The sequence below is a fragment of the Mustela nigripes genome, chromosome 4, assembly GCF_022355385.1.
Source record: "Mustela nigripes isolate SB6536 chromosome 4, MUSNIG.SB6536, whole genome shotgun sequence".
Lineage (NCBI taxonomy): Eukaryota > Metazoa > Chordata > Mammalia > Carnivora > Mustelidae > Mustela > Mustela nigripes.
The window spans coordinates 72,406,583-72,427,441 of NC_081560.1; the positions used below are offsets into that span (position 1 = coordinate 72,406,583).

Sequence of the window (20,859 nt, forward strand, 5' to 3'; positions counted from 1 at the left end):
GTTACTGACTCCAGATTGGATCCTGACTGATAACCATCCCTTGAAGGAGATAGCAACTTTGAGCCTCAAGTTGGCTCTTAATGCTGTATATTAATTTCATTATTCATTTCTCACTGTCAGTCTGGCACATTGCTCACCAGGTTAAGACCTTCTCTTGTGTCCTTTAGGTTCTAATTCATTTGATTTAGCAACAACTTACTATGAGAAGATGACATGAATTGACAGTCTTCAAGGAAAAGTGGGAATGCCCTTCAAAGTCCATTTAAAAAAAAAATCCCTGTATTGTCCTACTGTTGATCTTGCTTATATAAAGCTTAAAAGAAAAAGTAGAAATTGCTCCTCACCACTATCACCATCCCCTCAATTTCATATATAACACACTTGTTCTTTATTCCAGATTTCATTAGTCAGGACATTTCTTACAGTTAATTGCTTTATCTTTTCTTTCTCTCAACAGATTAAATGTGGAGATCAACTTTGGCAAACTTCATAATAATACCGAGTCTTCTAGTTGATGAACATGGTCTATCTCTACATTTCTGTAAATCTTTTAAAATTTCATGCAGTAATATTATATCATTTGTAGGGGCTCCTGGGTGGCTCAGTGGGTTAAGCTGCTGCCTTCGGCTCAGGTCATGATCTCAGGGTCCTGGGATCGAGCCCCGCATTGGGCTCTCTGCTCAGCCTGCTTCCTCCTTTCTCTCTGCCTGCCTCTCTGCCTGCTTGTCATCTCTCTCTGTCAAATAAATAAATAAAATCTTTAAAAAAATTAAAAAAAATTTAAAAAATATATCATTTGTAAAATATAGAAGTTGAACATATTTTATTGGATATATATCTCTAGATATTTCATTATTTTGATGCTATTTTAAAAGGAATTTTAAAACTTCAAATTGTTTGCTGCTGTATACAAAAGTACAATTGATTTTTGTATATTGGTTTTTCTAGTGGTTTTTTGGTAGCTTCCTTAGGATTTTCTACATAGTTTTATTTTATTTTATTATTATTTTTTAAAGAGATAAAGGGATAGAGAGAATCGTAAGCAGGCTCTATGCCCAGAACAAAGCCTGATAAGGGGTTTGATCTTATGACTCAGATCATAATCTGAGCCAAAATCAACCAACTGAACTACCCAGGTGCCTGAGGATTTCCTACATAGTAAATCTATAGGTCTTTTCTACATAGTTGACCATGTTGTTTGTGAATCATTAGGTCTCTTTCTTTCTTCCTCATTTTTTTTTTTTTTTTTTTTGGTGGGGGTCTTATTTGGCTCACAAATGTTGTATAGGCATGCAGGGAGTGGATGGCATACTTGCTGTGTTCTGAAACTTAAACTCGGAGCATTCCTAATTTCATCATTAAATAGAATGTTTTTATAGATATCTCTAATAAGGTTCTCTTTTATTTATTTCTAGCTTGCTGAGAGTTCTACTCATAAGTGTGTACCGAATTTCAATTATTTTTTTGAGTCTAGTGAGATTATCATATGGGTGACGTTATGGACCCACCAGCTTGAACGGAGAAAAGCAGCCACCTATTTTTCTCTAGGACATGCTATTTTTGTTTCTTTTGAAGTAGCCAAATCAACCTAACTAATAATTCTTGATGCCATTTGAAAGTCAGGAGAGTGTTGCTGGGGGAGGGGAGGAAGGTGGCCCGATGGAGACTGCTGCAGTGGTCAGGTAAGACGTAATGGTGACTTGAAGTAGTGAGGTAGAGAAGCAAAAATCAAGTCAAGATCTGCATGGGAACAGAAGTAATACAGGAACGAGCTGATGAAATTCACACACTGGATGAGGAAAAGACAGAAATCAAGAATGAGTCCCAAACTGTTAGCTTGAGCCACTTGGTAAAGGATCCTGCCATTTACTGAAATAGCAAAACTTGAAAAGGAAAAGATTGGAATGGTTTCGCTTGTGACGTATCAAGAACTGTGATTTAGATGGGTCACATCTGATATTATTATTAGACATCCAAGCACTCAAGTTAGTCAGGAGACGGGATACGTGAGGCTGGAACTCAGCACTTACCACACAGCACCGTAACTATGTGCTTCCTGGCTTTCTCTCTGGCCAGACTGACATTCTTGAAGATAATTTTATTTATTTGTGCATTCTGGATTCTAACACAGTTTCTGTTATAAAGCATTCAATAAATATTGGTTGAATGAGTCCATGAATCCTTTGTTTTACTGAAACGCAATTCATACTATGAGCCACAAAATAATTACTATAAGATTAGAATATTTTTCTATACTATACAATGATCAAAATAATTTATCAAATAACTAAAGGAAATCAGAAGATAAGGATAAATATTTGAATGAAGGCAATATGTTTAAAAGAGTACATCGAGGTCTAAGGGACCTGAATGATATTAATGCTAAAATGTATGAGATATTGCAAACATACAATAAAATAACTACTGTACAGAAAACAAAAAATTTTGGTGATACCACAGAGATCATCTAGTCCAGTGGTTCTCAAAGTATGTTCCTTGGAGTCCTACAGTTTTCTGCAGGCACACCAAGGCTATTGGTGGGGAGGATGAAGAACAGAGGTCAAACAGGTGTAATTCGACATCTCAGGATTTTAGGTGAGAATTCATTTAAAAAAATTATATTACTATAAAAATTTGTTTTTGAAAACTATGGGTATTCTAACCTCTTTCTGTAGGTGAAGAAACTGAATCCTGCTTAAGCACATATCCAATTAAAAGTGGAGACAGGATGAGAAGTCAGAGGTCTTCCAACAAGCAGTCCAGAAATCATGAGATGTCATTCCAGAATTTATCTGAAAAAATCCCTGACATACTTTTATATTTGCTATCTACCACTTCTTAGAGTCGTAAGTTCAATAAATTTATTACAGGTTCTTAAGTGATATACTAGGTGTAAACACAGTGTTAAAGCAAAAAGTAAGAGTTTTGAAGACAACTGGGTTTAAGCTCTCCGGCTACAGTTAGAGGAAAGATTGACGTGTGAGTTGTTTTAATGGAGGCAGGATGGAGCATTCAGGTGGACTGATGTGGTTCCTCAGACATCGCCAAATTCCCACAAAGTATCCTCATTTCCCCCCAGGGCTGCTTCAGCAGAGTTAATTAAATACTGATCGGAAGTAAAGGACAGAGTAAAAGGAGAAAAAGAAAGCATCTTTTTTATACTCACATTTGAAAAAAGTATTGTCTTTCCCAAGAAAGGAAAAAAGAAAAAGCAGAATGACCACTGAAGGTACCTTGATGTTATGTTTTCATTATCACTACATTATTTCTCCAGCAGGTAACGCTGCAACACACTGTGGATAAAATCTCTTCATTTGCTTTCTTCTTTCTTTCCTGAGTGAATTTTTTATCTTATCATCTGAAATGACAGGCTGGTATTATCAAAGCTGTATATCCTGAGAGTCAGTAGCAGGACTGAATTTCCTTTTTTCATTATTTTGGTAGAACATGCAGACCTTAGGGGTAAGCTATCAGCACCAATATGTCTTCAAATTCTTACTGGCTCCCTTAAGGGGAAAAAAGGTAATTAATCTGTCATCTTAGACAGCGAACTACCATTCCTTCACAATATTTAAAAGCCTATTTCGTCGGGATAAAATTTTTTCATAAATAGATAACTGGAACAAAAGAAAAGGAAGCATTCTAACCGAGAGCTGCTGAAGAGTATGAAAGTAAATACTGAGTTTTCAGAAATTCTAGGACTAAAAACCAAACCCAGCAACCAACAAAAAACACTATTCTTTGCCTGCTGGTTTTACTTCCCATTTCAACATTTAATCTGCCACTTGACTACCTTGCTCTTATAAACTTTATTCCAGTGAAGACCAAACAAATACGAATAAAAAGACTTAGAAATGTATTCTGATTTTGAAAATGTTTGACCCTCTTAGTTATGGTGAGCTCGGGTCAAGTTTCCCGAAGCCCACCGAAGGACTCTGACTCATTCCCTCCCTTTGCCAGTTGCTCTTTTGAAGGTGTCACTCAATGTGAAGACCTCGCTTAGAATACTTCCTTTCTGTTTGGGAAAGAGCCTCAAAACGAAGTCTTATCTTGGTCTTTTTCTGTTTTTTAAAACGTCCTAATATTGTCAGAAGCAGCCCTCTAGCATGAACATTGATCAAAGGGCAGCTCGAGGTATGTGGGAGGAAAGAAGTCAGAGCACTCTTCTACTCTTCTTTGTCATTGCAACAGCACCTGAAGGAATGACTTCTACCAGTGGGACCTCAGCATCTTTTTCTGCACCTGCAGGAGTGGCCCAGTCCTTGTAATGCTTTCTTGGTGGGATCCCACCCCAATGCTACAAACATAAGGCTTGGCTTGTCAGGCCCGGCTGACATCAGTGGAAACGATCCGGGACGAATGTGCACATCAGTGGAAAGAAAAGCAGAGCTGCTTTTTCTCAAGATCACACGAGAAAAGACTGAAATCTTGGGCAGTGAAATGGAAGTAGCCTATCGAAGACACGTCTGTACATTTTTTTACTTTCACAGAGGGCTTCGAATATTAAATTCCAGTTACGAGCTCGATTCCTGCCATTCGTCAAACTCAGTTCTTGGGGTAATGGTGTTGTTCTGTTCTGCTTCATTCAGCTCTCTAACTTGCTGAGTAAAGACTTAGTAGGCAGTTGGCTTCTTTAAAAACAAAAAACAAATAAACAAAAAAACAACCCTGCTTCCTTCTTGTAGCATTTTCATGAATAAAATCATGACTTTGGAAACTAGAAGACAAAGAAAGAAAAAATATCAGTAGAGAAAATAAAACCACTTGGTCATACGCCTCAGTCATTATTTTTCTCAAATTGGTGTTAGAGCGATGGTGCTCAAGGGGAGGCTGAGACAGGACAGTTTCCTGGTAAATAATAATTCAATATTTCTAAGTCCGAGGATATTTACATTTTAACAACTATGCCACTCTCTGTCTTAGAACTCAATGGTAAAAGATTTGTTATTTTCTACCAAAGTCACTGAGCTTTGTGTGATGGATAACACCATGTAGCACCTCTTATCTTTTTTGAAGTCATGTCGATACAGGTCTGCTTGAATAAATGAACACTCCCATTTTAACCAGTTCATACCAACTTGAATACACGGGAAGAAAAATGATCATCCGCAATGCTCCCCATCCCTCCCCCGTCCTCCCCAAGTACTGACTGCAGGTGGATTTTTTTTTTTTTTCAAACTGGTGGATTTTTAATGCCTCTAACTGACCTTGTTACTATACCACTTGCTCCTTCGTTTCAGTGGCTGGAACCTCCTTGTCTTTGCACCTCCCTACCCTACCAATGCACTGCTACCATTGCATTGCCAAGCAATAAATATTGTTTTTGCCCAAGTGTCTCTACTCCCTTCCACATAGTAGTTCACTGAGAGAAAGAAGATAAAACTCCTGAAAGGGAAATCTTACAATTAACTCAAAGGGTCGAGAATGGATTTTGTAGACAGGATTCTGCTTTGATACATCTATAGCATTTTTTCCCCCCTAAGACTTTATTTTACAGAGCAGTTTCAGGTTCACAGCAAAACTGAGCTGAAGGTACAGAGATTTCTTCTATAAGACATCAATTTTATTGTTTGCAAAAACTGAGCTTAATATGTGGCAAGATGAACAAATACTAATATATTTGTTTAAAAATGTTTTGCTAGAGGGTATAATTTCACTAAAGTTAGTTAACACCTCATCCATGTCACATCTAATTGGACATGATGGTATATCAGGAGATCAAGACTATATATACAGAGATTACTTATGTCTAAAAACAGTTTTTCACTATAAAGAAGAAGATTAATAGGGAACTGGCAATCAGATTTAGTTCTTTTATGATTTTAGCTTCTTGATTTACTCAGTCACACACACCCAGTACTAAGTACTAAAAAGGAAACTCAAAAAAAATTTTGCCAAAATTCTTCAAAATGGAAATCCACTGAAGCCCTCTGTCAGGTATGTCATGGGCGCTCACAATGGCTGAATGAACTGAATCACGTCCCAAGTGTCAATAACTAGATCAAAAGGTGCACACATCACTAGTCCATGTGACAGATAAACAGTATTTCATCTTATTGGGAATAAAGTGGGGTCTGAGATATGAACCTAGTATTATTTTCCAAAAATGGTCTGACCAATACCTTTGAGCTCTTTGCTTTTCACTTGGCAAACATGAAACATCTTTAATACTGAATTTTACTTGGAGCAAATGGATAGTAATTTGTTCTCCTGAGTTTCAGTAAAATGATCTCTGCGTCTGAATGTTACGCATTGTCTGCCGGGAATGATTTACATATTATTAGAACAAGGAGCTGCAAAAGGAAAACCTAAAGGAAAACATGCACTCACATCTATTTTTCAGCAAGCAAACAAAAGAAGAGAAATTGTCTTTAAATTTTAAAGTGGCTCTTAATGTCTTCCCCCCAGAGTTCCCCCAGAAGATGCATTTTTAAAAAGAAGACAGTGAAGCTGAAGAAATGTGATCATTTATCCGCGATAATTCTATCCTCCTGAGTCAATCCCTCTGCAGCGTCAGAGTGCATGCTAATGCCTGATTTGCACAAAGCACTCCTGTGTTCCCCACCCACACCCCCAAATCCTAAACTGTACTGGGGGAGAAGAGCAAAAACAACTGTGCTGTAAGACCAAAACTGAAGGGAGACAGCACAGAGGTTTGGGTAAAGAGACCAAGAGGTCCAAGGGAAGGAAAGAGAATGTGTAATTGGGAAACCAGAGAAAAACTCTCTGGGGAAGAAGGGGCATCTCACGTATTTAGAAGGAAGGGACGTCTTTAGATATCAGACCAAGAGAAGAGGAATTCCCGGCAGGTATAAGGTCACAGAAGTTTGTCACATGGGCGGTGTCCCTAAACCAGTTCTTGCCAAACTGACGTTTCCTCTCGTTCTAGAGAAGATTTATATTCCCAGAGACTCAAGTTTGCTAACAATTTTAATATCTAGAGTTATTGAAAATGAATAAAAGACTGAGTTTATATTAGGCACTACAATAAGAAGAGATTCTTTGAATGGTATCTTTAAAATGGATAGTTCTCAACACTTTTCCCAGTACAACTAAACTCACAGACAAAGAGATTTTAGGAAGAATACAAAAATGTCACAGCTTACCATACATGGAAAAGATATGGCTGTCATTGTCAAAAGAGATGAGTGAGATAGAGGACAAATTCGGCTCCAAGGTCAGATAATCCGTTAACTTGACTTAGTATAAAATTGTTCTCCAGGGGATGTGCTCCAGATAATTTTATATGATAAATTTTAATCAAACAGCCATTGCTTTCTATCAAGATATATAATAATGTGACATGAGATCAGTTTAGGATAGAATGTTTTGAGAAGGCTTTTTAAAAAAAGTTTGCTTGTAGGGGTTGGGCAGGAGATGATACAAGGTCAGATTTTAAATGAACTCATACTTCACAAAAAGATTAGCAGCCTGGACAGATTTATCTTTGTGGGTAAAGTTTTCTAAGGCCTCTACTCTTCTAAGAAAGTGTAGGCTGCAAAATGAGGGAGAGAAACAGCATATTCATCAAGTGATCAGGCCAGACAGAAGTTACAGTGCTGGGATATGATGATTATAAGTCTTTGTTTGCTTGTGTGCACATTCTAATACTAGTCACCTAATATTACTACCACAAAGTGATATGCAGAAACTCCCAAATATGCTTGTCACAAGAGCAGGTCCCTTGAAGGTCAGATCAAAAGTATTCCTGTAAGAAACACACGACTTTGGCTGAATAGGAATTCCTATGTTCTGGATAGAGTACCTGCAACTAATGAGGTTTTTTAGGATGTCAACTAGGCCAGAAAATCTAAAACATCCATTATGTTTCAAAGTAGGACATGTCCTTTTAGAATGTCAAATAAATAAATAAAAATCTTAAAAAAAAAAAATTTAGAATGGATGCTCTTAACTAAGAAGATTCGTCAACCAAGGCCTTCTTGTTGGTTAGGAGGCATACAGGCCCATCCTCAGAGACTGATTTGGAGGCCCTGAGTGAGGCCCAAGAATGAGTGTTCAGGAAATGATTCCCAAGTCACTCTAATGCACAGTCCTTATTATGAATCAGAGCAAAACAACCAAACAACAAATACAAAACAAGTATTTTTGTGGAAGACTCAGCAGATTTAGAATTTCAGCTTATTTCTGGTACTTATGAAACATGTCTTCTTAGAGAATAATCTCTGAAGACAATTCCCTCAGCTGTAAAAGTAGATTAACAGTATCTCCCCTTTATTGGTCCTGGGATCAAAGGAGATGCAGTAGTTATCTATTGCTATAGAACAAGTCACTCCAAATGTTGGGGCTTTGAGCAACAAACATTTATCATCTCACAGTTTTTGTTAGTCAGGAATTCAGGTCCACCTTAGCTAGGTGCCTCTAGTCAGGCTCTCTCACAAGGTAGTTAAGTAAAGTGTTAGCCATGGCTGTGTGCTCACATGAAAGCTCAACTAGGGGAAGGATCCACTTCCAAGCTCCCTCACAGAACTGTTGCCAGGGTTAGGTCTTCAAGTAGCTGCCGGCTGGAAACATCAGTTTCTTGACTAGCGGATCCCTCCACAGAACAGCTTACAACATGGCAGCTGGCTCCCTTCAGAGTCAGCCAGTGAGACAAAAAGATAGGGTGAGCAAGAGGAACTAGTAAACTTTTTAAACTTAGCCTCAGATATAATATGATATCAAATATCCCATCACTTTTGCCATAGTCCATTAGAAGCAGGTCTTCGGGTCCAACTGACACTCAAGGGGAGGGGATTGCACAAGGGCATAAATACCAGGAGTTGGAGACCACTGGAAGCCATCTTAGATGCTGCCAATCACAAGGGATAACAAAGGTGATGTTCTGAAGAATAAAAGACTTATATGTCAAAGCATGTTGCAAATGGAAAAAAAGAATTAGAGCAGAATTTGAGTACTGAAAATCTATTTTATGGACAACAATCTGAAGATCTGCTAAGAAGTGTCACCACCACCTCCTCTTCCGTCTCAGATGTGTCACACTATGGCATCTTTTTCACCATCTTTTTCAGTCTGACACGTCTGTGAACTTGTTAGTCAAGAAAGGAAGAAAAGGAGGGTGAGCAAATGAGGGACCTCATGACCTACCAAGTAACACTCTGTGACAATTCACACTTTCATATTTGTCATGAGAAGCAGTACTGCAATGGCCATCAGGAGCATGGGGAAAAAAATGACAAAAAAAACTAGGAGCTTCATTAAATTATTTCCCAGATTATTTTTCCTATAAAGCTGCTTATCAGCTCAACTTGGTGATCCCTAAAGAAAATATATGTGACCACTGTGGCAGTTTTAAACCATGGCCTCAGTATTCCTGACACTCTTCCCATCCAGAACTGGGGTCTACATCCCCTTACTTTGACTCTGGGTCAGGGGCTGTATCTGCTTTGTTGGATAGAGAGCTACTGAATGACTCCTGAAGTTAAGTTAAAGAGAAACCATGCAGTTCCCATATGGTTCTCTTAGGACACCCACTCTTAGAACCCAATTCATACCATGAGGAAGCTCAAACTAGCCCACATGGAGAGAGTCCATGCAGGACCTCAAGACTGTCTGAAAAGAGAGATGATTGGCCAATCTCCAATGACACCAGCTTCTCACTGTTCCTACTCCAGCCACCGTCTGTCTGCAAGCATATGAGAGACCCCAAGTCTACCAAGTCCAGAACTATCCTTACTCATTACTCAATTCCTGACCCTGGAACTAAGACCAATAAATTTTAAAAAAGGACTGTTGTTGATCTCACCCAGAGGTATGTTTTTTGTGTTTGTTTTTATTGTTGGGGGTGGTAGGGGCAGAGGGAGAAGGAGAGACCTTTTAGCAGGCTCCACACCCAGTGTGGAGGCTGATGCAATGCTTGATCTCATGACCCTGAGATCATGACCTAAGCTGAAATTGAGTTGGACACCTTATCAACTGAGCCATCCAGGTGCCCCTAACCCAGAGTTCTGAGGTAGTTACATGACAAGAGATAACTGCAGTCCCCAGAGAGTAGTCGTGTACTGACGATAAAGTCACGAATAGTATAACAGTAATATGTTAATAGGTTAAAACATGTCCCAAACATTTAAGTCTGTTAGAGCACAGATGTGAACCATTACCTCCAGAAAAGTCTTGGGTAAAGACTCCTACAACTGGGAAATATTTACAGGTGGATGGATATGCCTAAAAGCAATCCTGTGTTAATAGGAAAGTAAACTGTTACAAATCACAGGAGCTAGAAATGTAGCACTTTTATTTCTATAATAACGTCTCAAATGGACAATGAATTCACATATGCTGTCAGCAACTAGCTGCTTCTCTTGTCATATGACAGTTACAAACCACCTGGCATTACACCAGCCCTCCAGATACCATCCATTCCCCTCCACGTCTGCCCTCCTATTTGCATGTCACCATTAGCTACACCCCCTCCATTTCTGAATCACACAGGTCATACCTTTTCATTCCTTTCCATACCTCTACAATATTTACTCACATTTTCCTCCCTTTCCTCACCTTTCTTCTGTCTTCCTTTTCAGAAAAACTTTTCATCCCCATTGCCAAGGCATCCTGTCTGTCACCCATCCGCACTTGCCTATTCCAATACCTTGATCCATTAAATGTTCTTTCCTATATCTTTAGGGTCCTCTACCTTACAAACACACCCTGGTCTTCGTTATTTAAAATTGTTTATGGCATATTATGAAATTCATAAATCTTTATTTTTATAAAATACCCTTAAGGTGACACATAATCACCTTCCCTCAAGTCCATTCTCAAAGAAGCTGTCCATACTCAACGTTTCCAATTTTTTGCTTACTCTTCAAGCCCACTAAAATCTGACTTCAAATAGCCAACGCTGTTAGAACTATTCCCTTAGAAGTTACCAACCAGTGGCCTCTTCTCAGCACCATCTTTTACTGACCTCACTGTAGTATTTCATGCAGTCAATACATCTCTCCTTCTTGAAATTCCTCTAACTTTTGACTTTCCAAAAATAAGTGCTTTCTGGCTCTCTGTAGCTTCTAGATATTCTACCTCTTCTCGCTCCTTTAAACCATCATCTACTCTCCAAAACAGAAACATTTCCCACTTTCTTCTATCTATACCAGTATTTCTGATGAACTAAATCAGGAAAGTCAAATCCCTAGCTCCAGCATAATTCCAAGCTGAAACATGCACACGGGCGTACTTCCAACTCGCCTTGTTGATTTGCTCTGATGTCTGAACAGTAGCAGGTACAGGAAGTTAATCTTTCACACAAAGTGAGGACTTCTCGCAGAAGGAAATGCTTTATATGAAGGAGGTCAGAGTAACAAGAGTGGTAAAAATCAGGTGGATGTACTAGAAAGAATGATCCTTAATTCACCGAATTCAGGCTTGAGAACACTGATTTTGATACTATTATCATTAAGGATACACATATTGCTCTTCCCTCCACCTGAACGATCCCCGAAGTCTCGTGCCTTCACTACCTTCACAAGTATCACGTTCTGAGAGAGACCTCCCTGAACACCATATGTAAAGTAGCCTCTCTCATGCAACATTTATGAGACACATTATACATTTATTTGGTTATTATCTACCTTTCCTCATAGGAATACAGGTTCCAAGAGAACAGGGGCTTTGTTTTTTTGCACTCCTCTCTCCCCAGAAGAGGGAAAAACATTTAACCCATGGTAACCACACAATAAATATTTGTTGATGAAATTATTACTTAATGAAAAAGTGAATATTTCATGAAAATATGAACATTTTCCATTCATAGGAAGTTTGTAACACTATAATGTAAATGCAAGAATACTCAAGGTAAAAAAAATAGTTTTTCCCACCAAGTGAGCTAATTCAAATTTCCACATAATGACCAGCTGATATTCAAATAGAAATTTCTTTGCAAATATTAATGGGATTAGCTATTCTATAATGGCTATCCTACTGTCCTTGTTTTTTCTTATGACAAATGACCCTACTGCAGTTTGCTACCAAAATTTCATTAGTTTATTAATTAGCACAGAACTTTTATGAAGGCTTTTATGAAGTCACAGACTTTTAAGAAGGTCTACCTAATGTCCCCTATATGAATCACTCAACTGTTATTTAACACCTCCATTTTCACTGGATCTCTTTATCATTTTTTCTTCCACATGGTCTTTTTTTTTTCCCCCTAGAACCTTGACCTGGGAGGCTCTTAATATTTCATTTGTCCAGGGGTTTTCAACTTGTCCTTCAGCAGTGAGATGCACAAAATTTTAATAAAGGCAGAGCCAGGAGTGGAGGGGCTAAAAGTATGCCTCCCTTGAGCCTATGTCTCCCTTCCCCCAAGACACTGAGGAGAATCATAAGTCCTAAGTCTCCTTTGAAAACCATGGACAGTTGGGACGCCTGGGTGGCTCAGTTGGTTGGGCAGCTGCCTTAGGCTCAGGTCCTGGGATGGGGTCCCACATCAGGCTCCTTGCTCCGTGGGGAGCCTGCTTCTCCCTCTGACTCTGCCTTCCACTCTGTCTGCCTGTGCTTGCTCTCGCTCTCTCTTTGACAAATAAATAAATAAAATCTTTAAAAAAGAAAAAAGAAAACCATGGACAGTCTAAACTTTCTGATTAAACCCAGATGTATTTCCTATGTTGACTCTACCATTTCTTGGACAAGAAATCCTTCTCCTCCTCCGGCCTAAAAAAATTCAATGAACAAACAGAGTGTGCCACGTGCTGTACAGGCAGAGTGAGAAACACACTGAGGGAACACAGAAAGGAAGGACACCTAACCCCACCCACTAGCTAAACACACCGGAACTGATCTGTAATTTCCCTGGAGGGAGTGATATCTTCTCCCTCCTTACTTATCCTTTACTTCTCCCTGTTCACCCCTGAATTTCAAGTCATGCACAGATTCTCTCCTGGCTAGCTCCCGATCTCTGCCCCACCCCCCACAGACCAGGAGCGTCTGTAAGGTTTAGACAGCACTCCACTGCATTTCCCCCTCCACATTTTCACTATTCAAGAACTACCATGGTTTGGGACCCAACTTTGTCTGCTTTGGGTGAATGATCCCTTGAGCTTCATCTTGCCCCTGATTCTGTTCTGTATGATTTGTGGGCCTCCCCAGCGGGGATCCCCCTGCTGCCATATAAAGTCCAGTAACCTGAGCTGTCTTTTCTTTCCTCTCCAGGGGCACTTCTTTTCAATGTTCCCATTATTTTCAATAATCTCACAAATCATTCTGTTTCCCAAAGCTGAAACTCTGAAGTTATTTTTGATTCCTTTCTCTTCTATATCATTAGTATCCAAGACATATCACAGCAGTTTTGCAATGTCTTTCTGATGTGACTTTCTGGAAGCTATTCAAATGCAGCCCAGCTGACAGTACTTTTGAGAGGAGCAGGGACTGTGTCCTACCACCACCTGTGGGCACAGTGTCAGGCACAGAATAGGTGCCTAATAATCCTTGCTGAAGGAAAAACTGAATGGGATAAAAAATTTATGATGCTTAGTGTAGCATAAAATCTGCAAGCAAATTACCTAGTGATAGGACAATGTGTTAGCACATTTAGAAGACATTACAGTATAATTAAAATAATATTTTCAAGTATATATTAATGGCTTGGAAATTGCTCCCAATTTAATGTGAAAATAAAGAGAAGCTCAATACAAAACCCCATAAATTTATTATTAACCCAACTGTGAAAACCTAGAAAATAGGAAAAAGCTTAATACTGGTTTTCTCTAAATGATGATTTTTTAATTTATTTTCATACTGCTTTTAAATTTTTCGGCCTTATTTTTTATATACTTGACATTCTGAAAAAGAATGGCCATCATATAAAGAGCTGTAGTTATTGACAAGGCTTGAAAGAAACGTGTACAAATTAGAAGAGGTATCTGTTCCAGGATGGGAGGTATTATAATTTATCTCCCTGACATTTTCTCAAGTTGACTTTAAAAATTATTTAATGGGGCACCTGGTTGCCTCGATCACTTAAGTGTCCCGGCTCGATTTTGGCTCAGGTCATGATCTCAGGGTTGTGAGATGGAATGCCCAGTCAGGCTCCCAGCTGAGTGTGGAGCCTGCTTAGGATTCTCCCCCTCTCTTTGCCTTTTACCCCCACTCTGCAGTTTTTTAAACTGTTTAAAAAATTACCATTTGATATTTTCAACATCCTTCAACCCAATGTGTATCGCTTAGTTCTCTATAGTTTATCAGCTGAGTTTATCATATATTAATGCAGCTGAGTTTATCATCATATATTAATCATGTATTAGTTTTGCTAAAATGCCATTTTAACATTATTACTCTCATTAAAAGACTATATTATCTCATTACTTTATGGATAAAATAAGATTAAAATGTCCTCAGTCTATCAGAGTTCAGGCTTGAACACCCAATCTCACCTTCCACCCATATAGGACAGACTCCTACTGTCCCTGCTTCACTTCTGTAATGTCGCCTGATGTCTCCATCTTAAGTCTTATACTCTCTTCAGTGCTTGACAAAAATTTTCTTACAAATTTTCTCTTTGCACATAATCCTGTAATATGCACTTTTAGAATTAAGAAAGGTTAGAGCTGCAAGACATTACTGAAATCATTTAGTTCTTGGGGCTAATAATATATTATATGTTAAAAAAAAAAAAAAAAAAGAAAGAAATCATTTAGTTCAACTCCTCCCTTTACAGATGCCGAAACTGCACTCCAATTAGAAAAGGTGACTTATCCAGGGGAAAACAACAATTTAGGATTACAACCCAATATTTAACTCTTTGAGTTCAGTATTTTGACTACTACAGGATCTGCCATTGTTACTGGGTCTCCCTTCTGCTGACCAACTGCTCAGCAACGATTCCTGACTTTATTCTTTTTTTTTTTTTTTTAAAGATTTTATCTATTCATTTGACAGAGAGAGATCACAAGCAAGCAGAGAGGCAGGCAGAGAGAGAGGAGGAAGCAGGCTCCCCACTGAGCAGAGAGCCCAATGCGGGACTTGATCCCAGGACCCCGAGATCATGACCTGAGCCAAAGGCAGCGGCCTAACCCAATGAGCCACCCAGGTGCCCCCTGACTTTATTCTTAACTGCATGTCTTGTCTAACCACCTTGTCATCAGTTTCCCCAGGGCAGACAGTATGACACACAATTCCTTTACATCCACTGTATCTAGTGCCACAAAGCGAAGACTGAAGAAGTCTGCCAGAAATGACCTCAAGCAAATCCAATAGTGGTACTGGGGACACAGTCTGTGATCTCAATATTCTACCTTAATATTCTGCCTACTATATCTAAATGGATGGTAACATCCATTAAAGATAATGACCACCAGGTCTTCTCTTACTTTCCATACGGCCATCCGAGCCAGTCATGAAACCTCAACATTATCATTTGAGCGAAGAGCCTGGAAACAGAGCAGGTTGGGGAAACAAGGACTGAACTGAATCTGAAGACCACATTTCTAGAGTTAGTCCTCTGGAAAACACAGAGGCTTAAGCAAGGATGTGACTCAAAAGCCAGGCTGAGTAACAGTTTTCAAAGTTGCAAATGGCTCTTTACACACACACACATACACAGATTCTGAAGGACATATATTTAAGGAAGAGGAACATCTGAACAACTGTACTAATCAAGTAATGTACAACAGGATAACAAACAATTGTTCAATGAAATTTCATTGCAGGCCCAAAGATCTAGAAAACAGGGAGAGGTGAGATCCTCAGGGTTATCAATAGTCAAAGGCAGAGAGAACAAGGACGGCCCCACAACTAACTGATGCCAGCTCCTCTGTCATGGCCGCTGTACATTGGGCCACCGGCCAGCCACACAAAGCCAGAAGCATCTGCCAAAGGTCTCAGGCAGCTGTGCAAGCATTCTCTGCCATTTGTGCAGCTGTCGTGAAGTGAGAGAGACGCATATTCCCAGGGTTCCACCAAGTGGATTTCTTTTTCAATTCGGAACAATGTGATTAGAATATAAATTTTTGTTATTACTTCTGATTTTTGTCACTCTGAATATATATTTACCAGGATGAATACATCTCCTGCTTAATTTTGCAAATAACGAAGGTGAATAGCATACTTCATGCCACACTAAGAAAGAGAGTAATGCTGGAGAAATGAATATAAATCGCTCTTCTCACCTAATAGCAGAGTTACTGCTCAGACAAGTAGGTGCCCATTCACCTGGCAATTCAAAATGTCTTGAATGTAATTTGTCAACCTTCCATCACTTTCCTTCCTTTCTTGCATAGGAATATCACAATTTCAAGGAAAATGATTTAGCGGCAAAATCTCAGATTGTAGTAGAACCAGCTCACCTAATATACATCAACACAGTTATTATGCTGCAGAAATAAGTTCGGTGAACTTAAAAATATGCACCGCTCCCTTCCACCAAAGGGAGAGAAGGAAAAAAAAGAAAGAGAAAATCTTCGAAAGAAAAATATAAGGGCTTTACTGATTGGTCTTTGTTGCCTTTTGTATTTGTTGGAAAGACTCAGTGTGTGGGAGTTAATTATATTAGTTGTCTTGGGTAACAAGCTATTAATTTTGATCTTCTAAGTTATTAACCACTTTTCTATACACAGTTCACAGGAGAATGAATGGACTTAATCCCTGTATTAAAATACAAAACAAACCAAATAATCCCATGTTTTATGACTTCTCAAAGTTGATTATCTCCTTGGCAATGCCTTACCAGAGGCCAGATATACAAATGCCACTTTAGAAGAGAGTCTCTGGCAATTTATATGAGAAGCCTGTGAAAGGGGATTTAATCACACTTTAATAGTAATTCTGATTCAGACCAGACATAAAAGGTCACTGAGGAAAAGCATTTTTTCCCAGTGATTCAACTATTCTGGATTAGTAAAATTTCTTCTTCCAGTGACCGCATAATTCCTGAGAAAGTCTACATATTTGATGGGATATAAATTTGCTTTTTGCAAATTTAAACAATTTTGTAGAGAAAATAAGACTTAAGATGATAACATTAACTGTCTTAAGAAGTCTATAGATTCCTCTCTTTGTGGTCATGTCTCATTCTTCAGAGTATAACATAATACTATTTAATTCTAAAGCAGTAATTTTATATAGACAATGACCTTTATCTCCTAATTGCCAAAGAACATTTTACTTGTTAGAATCATTACACATGTTAAAAAAAAAAATACAGTAAATGAAGAAACTATTACCATCAATCATGATATTTATCTGCATTTAAAGAGCTCTGTGCTCTAACAGGGCAAACTGTAGTTTCACATACCAATGTCCCATGGGAAATCTGCCATCTTATTTCTTTGATTTATTAAAAGCCTAGTCATAGCTCAAAGGTCTCTGAATACCCATAAAATTAGGAAATTATTGCCATTAAAAATAATAATAATGGGAAAATTTGCAAACAGGAAGCAACCCAACAAGACAGTACCTATTGGAAATCACTGCATTATAAAAATAATATATAAAATGAAATCTTTGACTAACTCTAGTAATAAATCATACTTTTATGAAACTCATTTTTTGCTTCTATTGCTGTAGCATTTATCTCATTTATATAACCATTTCCTTTTCTTTTAAATTCATCTGGAAATAATGTATATATGAAAATATTTCTTTCTATATGATTCCCTTTTGAAGTTTTCTGATTTCAAATATAGTAAGTTAGTGATTTTAGTATAAAAATCAGTAATTTAACAAGGTTATATAAGCATTATTCAATAATTATTGCAGAGTGAACAGTTAGGTTGAAACTAAAGTTTAGGAAATTATTCTCAGAATACAATTAAAAGGTATTATTATTATTATTATAGTTCAGCTTCAAATAAATTAAAAGGCTAAATATTTGAAGATAGTTTTAGCATAAAAATTTTTATGATGCAAACCACAGCCCATTAAAATTCCCTCTTTTACTATTTTTTTCAGTGACATAAAAATAAACAAGTTTTAAGAAAATAGTTCTGGAAAGTTACTTAAAATAACTGAAGGAAAATAAAAGCTTAGGTAGAAAATAGGAAGAGAAAATAGTGATAAAAACCAAATACTTATGCAAAGGACCATAAAATATTAATAAAGAAATATAATTTATTCTTAGATAGGAAAGCTCTACTTTATATATTTTTTATATATATATATATATATATATTTTTTTTTTTTTAATATACTTTCTTCCTAATACAGGCTCAGTATAATCTCAATCAAATCAGTAAGAGGTTTTCTTAGGAAGAGGGAGAAGGAAATGTTTCATGACTATAGATGAAGGGATCTAAGTGTAAGAACAGTCAATAAATTTATGAAAATTAAATGTTATTGAATTAAGGACTTTGAATTCTAATAATTATTTTTAACTAACAGGATTAGTATGCAAAGGATGTATCTGGCAGTACTTAATAATAGTTAAAGACTATAAACAAGCTATTACCATGGGCTGATTAAGCAAGTAACGTCTCATCCATGCAATGAAACACTCCTTTGTTATTAAGAACGATAAGTTTCTGGATTCATTTTTCAATGAAAGGTGTTAATTACATACTGTTAGATGAAAAAAATAAAGTTATAAAAGGTATATAAAATATGATTTGATTTTTCTTAATGTATATAGAAATGGAGGATATATGTAAAAACATTAAATGTGGCTTTCTCTGCTTATTAGGACAAAAGGGTGATTTTTCAGCTTTTAGACACTGGAAATTTTCTGTATACAGATGCCCTGTTCTTATAATCACAAGACATTTTAAACATTCAATGTGAGGCTTTATGTATTAAAATAAATAAGTAAAATTAAAAGGAAAGTTGATACATACAGCTTCAGGGAGAAGAAATCAATACAGCAACACTTGGAAGAAGGTTTCTAGAATATTAGGGACTCTGCTATTTCTCCATCTGCCATGATTTACAGGGGCCCCTGGGGTGTACAGGGTACAGCTTGGAGGAATCATGTGTGCTTCGATTCCCTAGTTTCCACTGCCCACTTTTGTAATCATTTTACTGCTGATGAACACAGTAGTGAACACAATAGTGATGGGGGGTGTCTCAATTCATATCACTACACCCTCCTGGGTCCTTATATTTAATATGAAAGCTTTACACTAATGCTGCATTTGCATAACTAAAATACATGCTAATACGTAAGTTCATCTCTTGCTACGGTCCGTACTAAAATTTGCCCCAGTGAGTTCATATGGGAGTCTTACTCAAGAAGGAAAAAGTATGATAATGTGGTTGACCGCTATAATGCATACAGCTTGAATCCTCTCACTAAAGACCTTAATTTGTCTGGCTCTGATTCCATGTTTTAAAAAATAGGTTTATATGAATATTAGCTAATGTGGAAGTTCTACTGAACAAAAACATTCAGTATAAAATGCTTTGATAAAAATAATAACTTGTGGGATGTTAACTATGTGCCAGGCATTGTTCTAAAAGCGTTTTATGTGTATTAAGTCAATTATTCATCAAAACAACCTATGAGATGGGTGCTGTTATTAGCCTTCATTTCTCCCCAAGGAAACTACAGCTCAATTAACTAAATTCCTTGCTCAAGATGACAGTGCAGGTGATAAATCCAGAACGTCTGGCACAAGAACACATTTTATTTTCTCTTTGTGCAGATTTTTAAAAGTTGAAATGCTTCTAATTTTAGAATAGTTTTAGACTGATAGAAAAGTTGCGAAAAACTGTGCAGAATTTCTATATACCCCTCACCAGTTTCCTCTTTAAATCTTAAATTAAATGGTATATTTGTCACAGCTAACTGTACACTGATATTTATTAACCTGCCCACTTTTACCAGATGTCACTGGTTTTCCCTAATGTCCTTTTTCTCTTCCAGGATTCCATTCAGGATATCATACTATGTTGAATTATTGTGCTCCCTAGCCTCCTCTGGGCGATGCCAATTTCTCAGGCTTTCCTTGTTTTTGATGACTCTGACAGTTTTGAGGAGTACTAATCAGGCATTATGTAGAATGTCCCTCAAGTTTGTGTGATGTGTTTTTATGATTAGACTAGGATTAGAGTTTTTGAAAGGAAGACCAGTGACACGTTTTATCAAAAGGCAGTGACACATTTTATCAAATGTACAATTGTAAATTGTACATTTTATTGTACATTTTATAATAATGTAAAATGTACACATTTTATCAAAGTACAGGCTACCAACATGATTTATCTTTGATAATGCAAGCCTTTAACACCTGGCTGAGGTGGTTTACCTGTTCTCCATTTTAAAGCTACCCTCCATTTTCCAAACTCTGCTTGATGAAAAAAGTTACCAACTAAAGCCCACATTTAAGTGGGTGGGGATGGCAGAGAGTTAAGCTCCACCCACTTAAGGGGGTCGGGGCACCTACATAAATTGTTTGAAATTCTTCTGCCAGAGCCCTCATTTTTAACCCACTATTCTACATTGCTACCAACAATCTATCGTCTCCTACCATTTTGGCACATTATTCATGTGCAGTAGTATAAAAACACAATTCTTAACCGATTTCCTGCTTTTTCAAAGGTACAAAAAAATATGTTAGAATTAAATGTGACAACTAATAAATTTGTTTAAAATCATTTTCCAACAGCACTGTATAATTTGTCATGAAAGGATGAATGAGAAAATCAATTTTTCTCAGAAGCACTCTGTAAGAACTTACCAGAAATATTCGTTCCAGTTGATCCTGAATGTCTTTCATTCCTGGAAAAGCAGCAACTCCTTGGATCATTTCGACAAAGATGCAGCCGACTCCCCTAAAGAGAGAAGAAAGAATTGTACAAAAACTCCACTATATCCTGGAAAATTAAATCTGGAATTAGGATGTCTACTCCTATAGAGAAACAATGAATAAATGACATTCTTAATGAGTACCAAAGGCCATCCCACATATATCTAGACCC

At 37.5% G+C, this 20,859-nt stretch overlaps 1 protein-coding gene across 3 annotated transcripts in view; it reads right to left on the minus strand.

The window, feature by feature from the left end:
* CDK14 (cyclin dependent kinase 14) overlaps positions 1–20,859 on the minus strand; it is a 575,395-nt gene that overhangs the window by 197,760 nt on the left and 356,776 nt on the right. For all 3 annotated transcript variants that reach the window (XM_059396884.1, XM_059396886.1, XM_059396885.1), the window contains one exon: positions 20,619–20,712. In XM_059396884.1, coding sequence (XP_059252867.1) covers positions 20,619–20,712 — 94 coding nt within the window. The remainder of the gene's footprint in view (positions 1–20,618; positions 20,713–20,859) is intronic.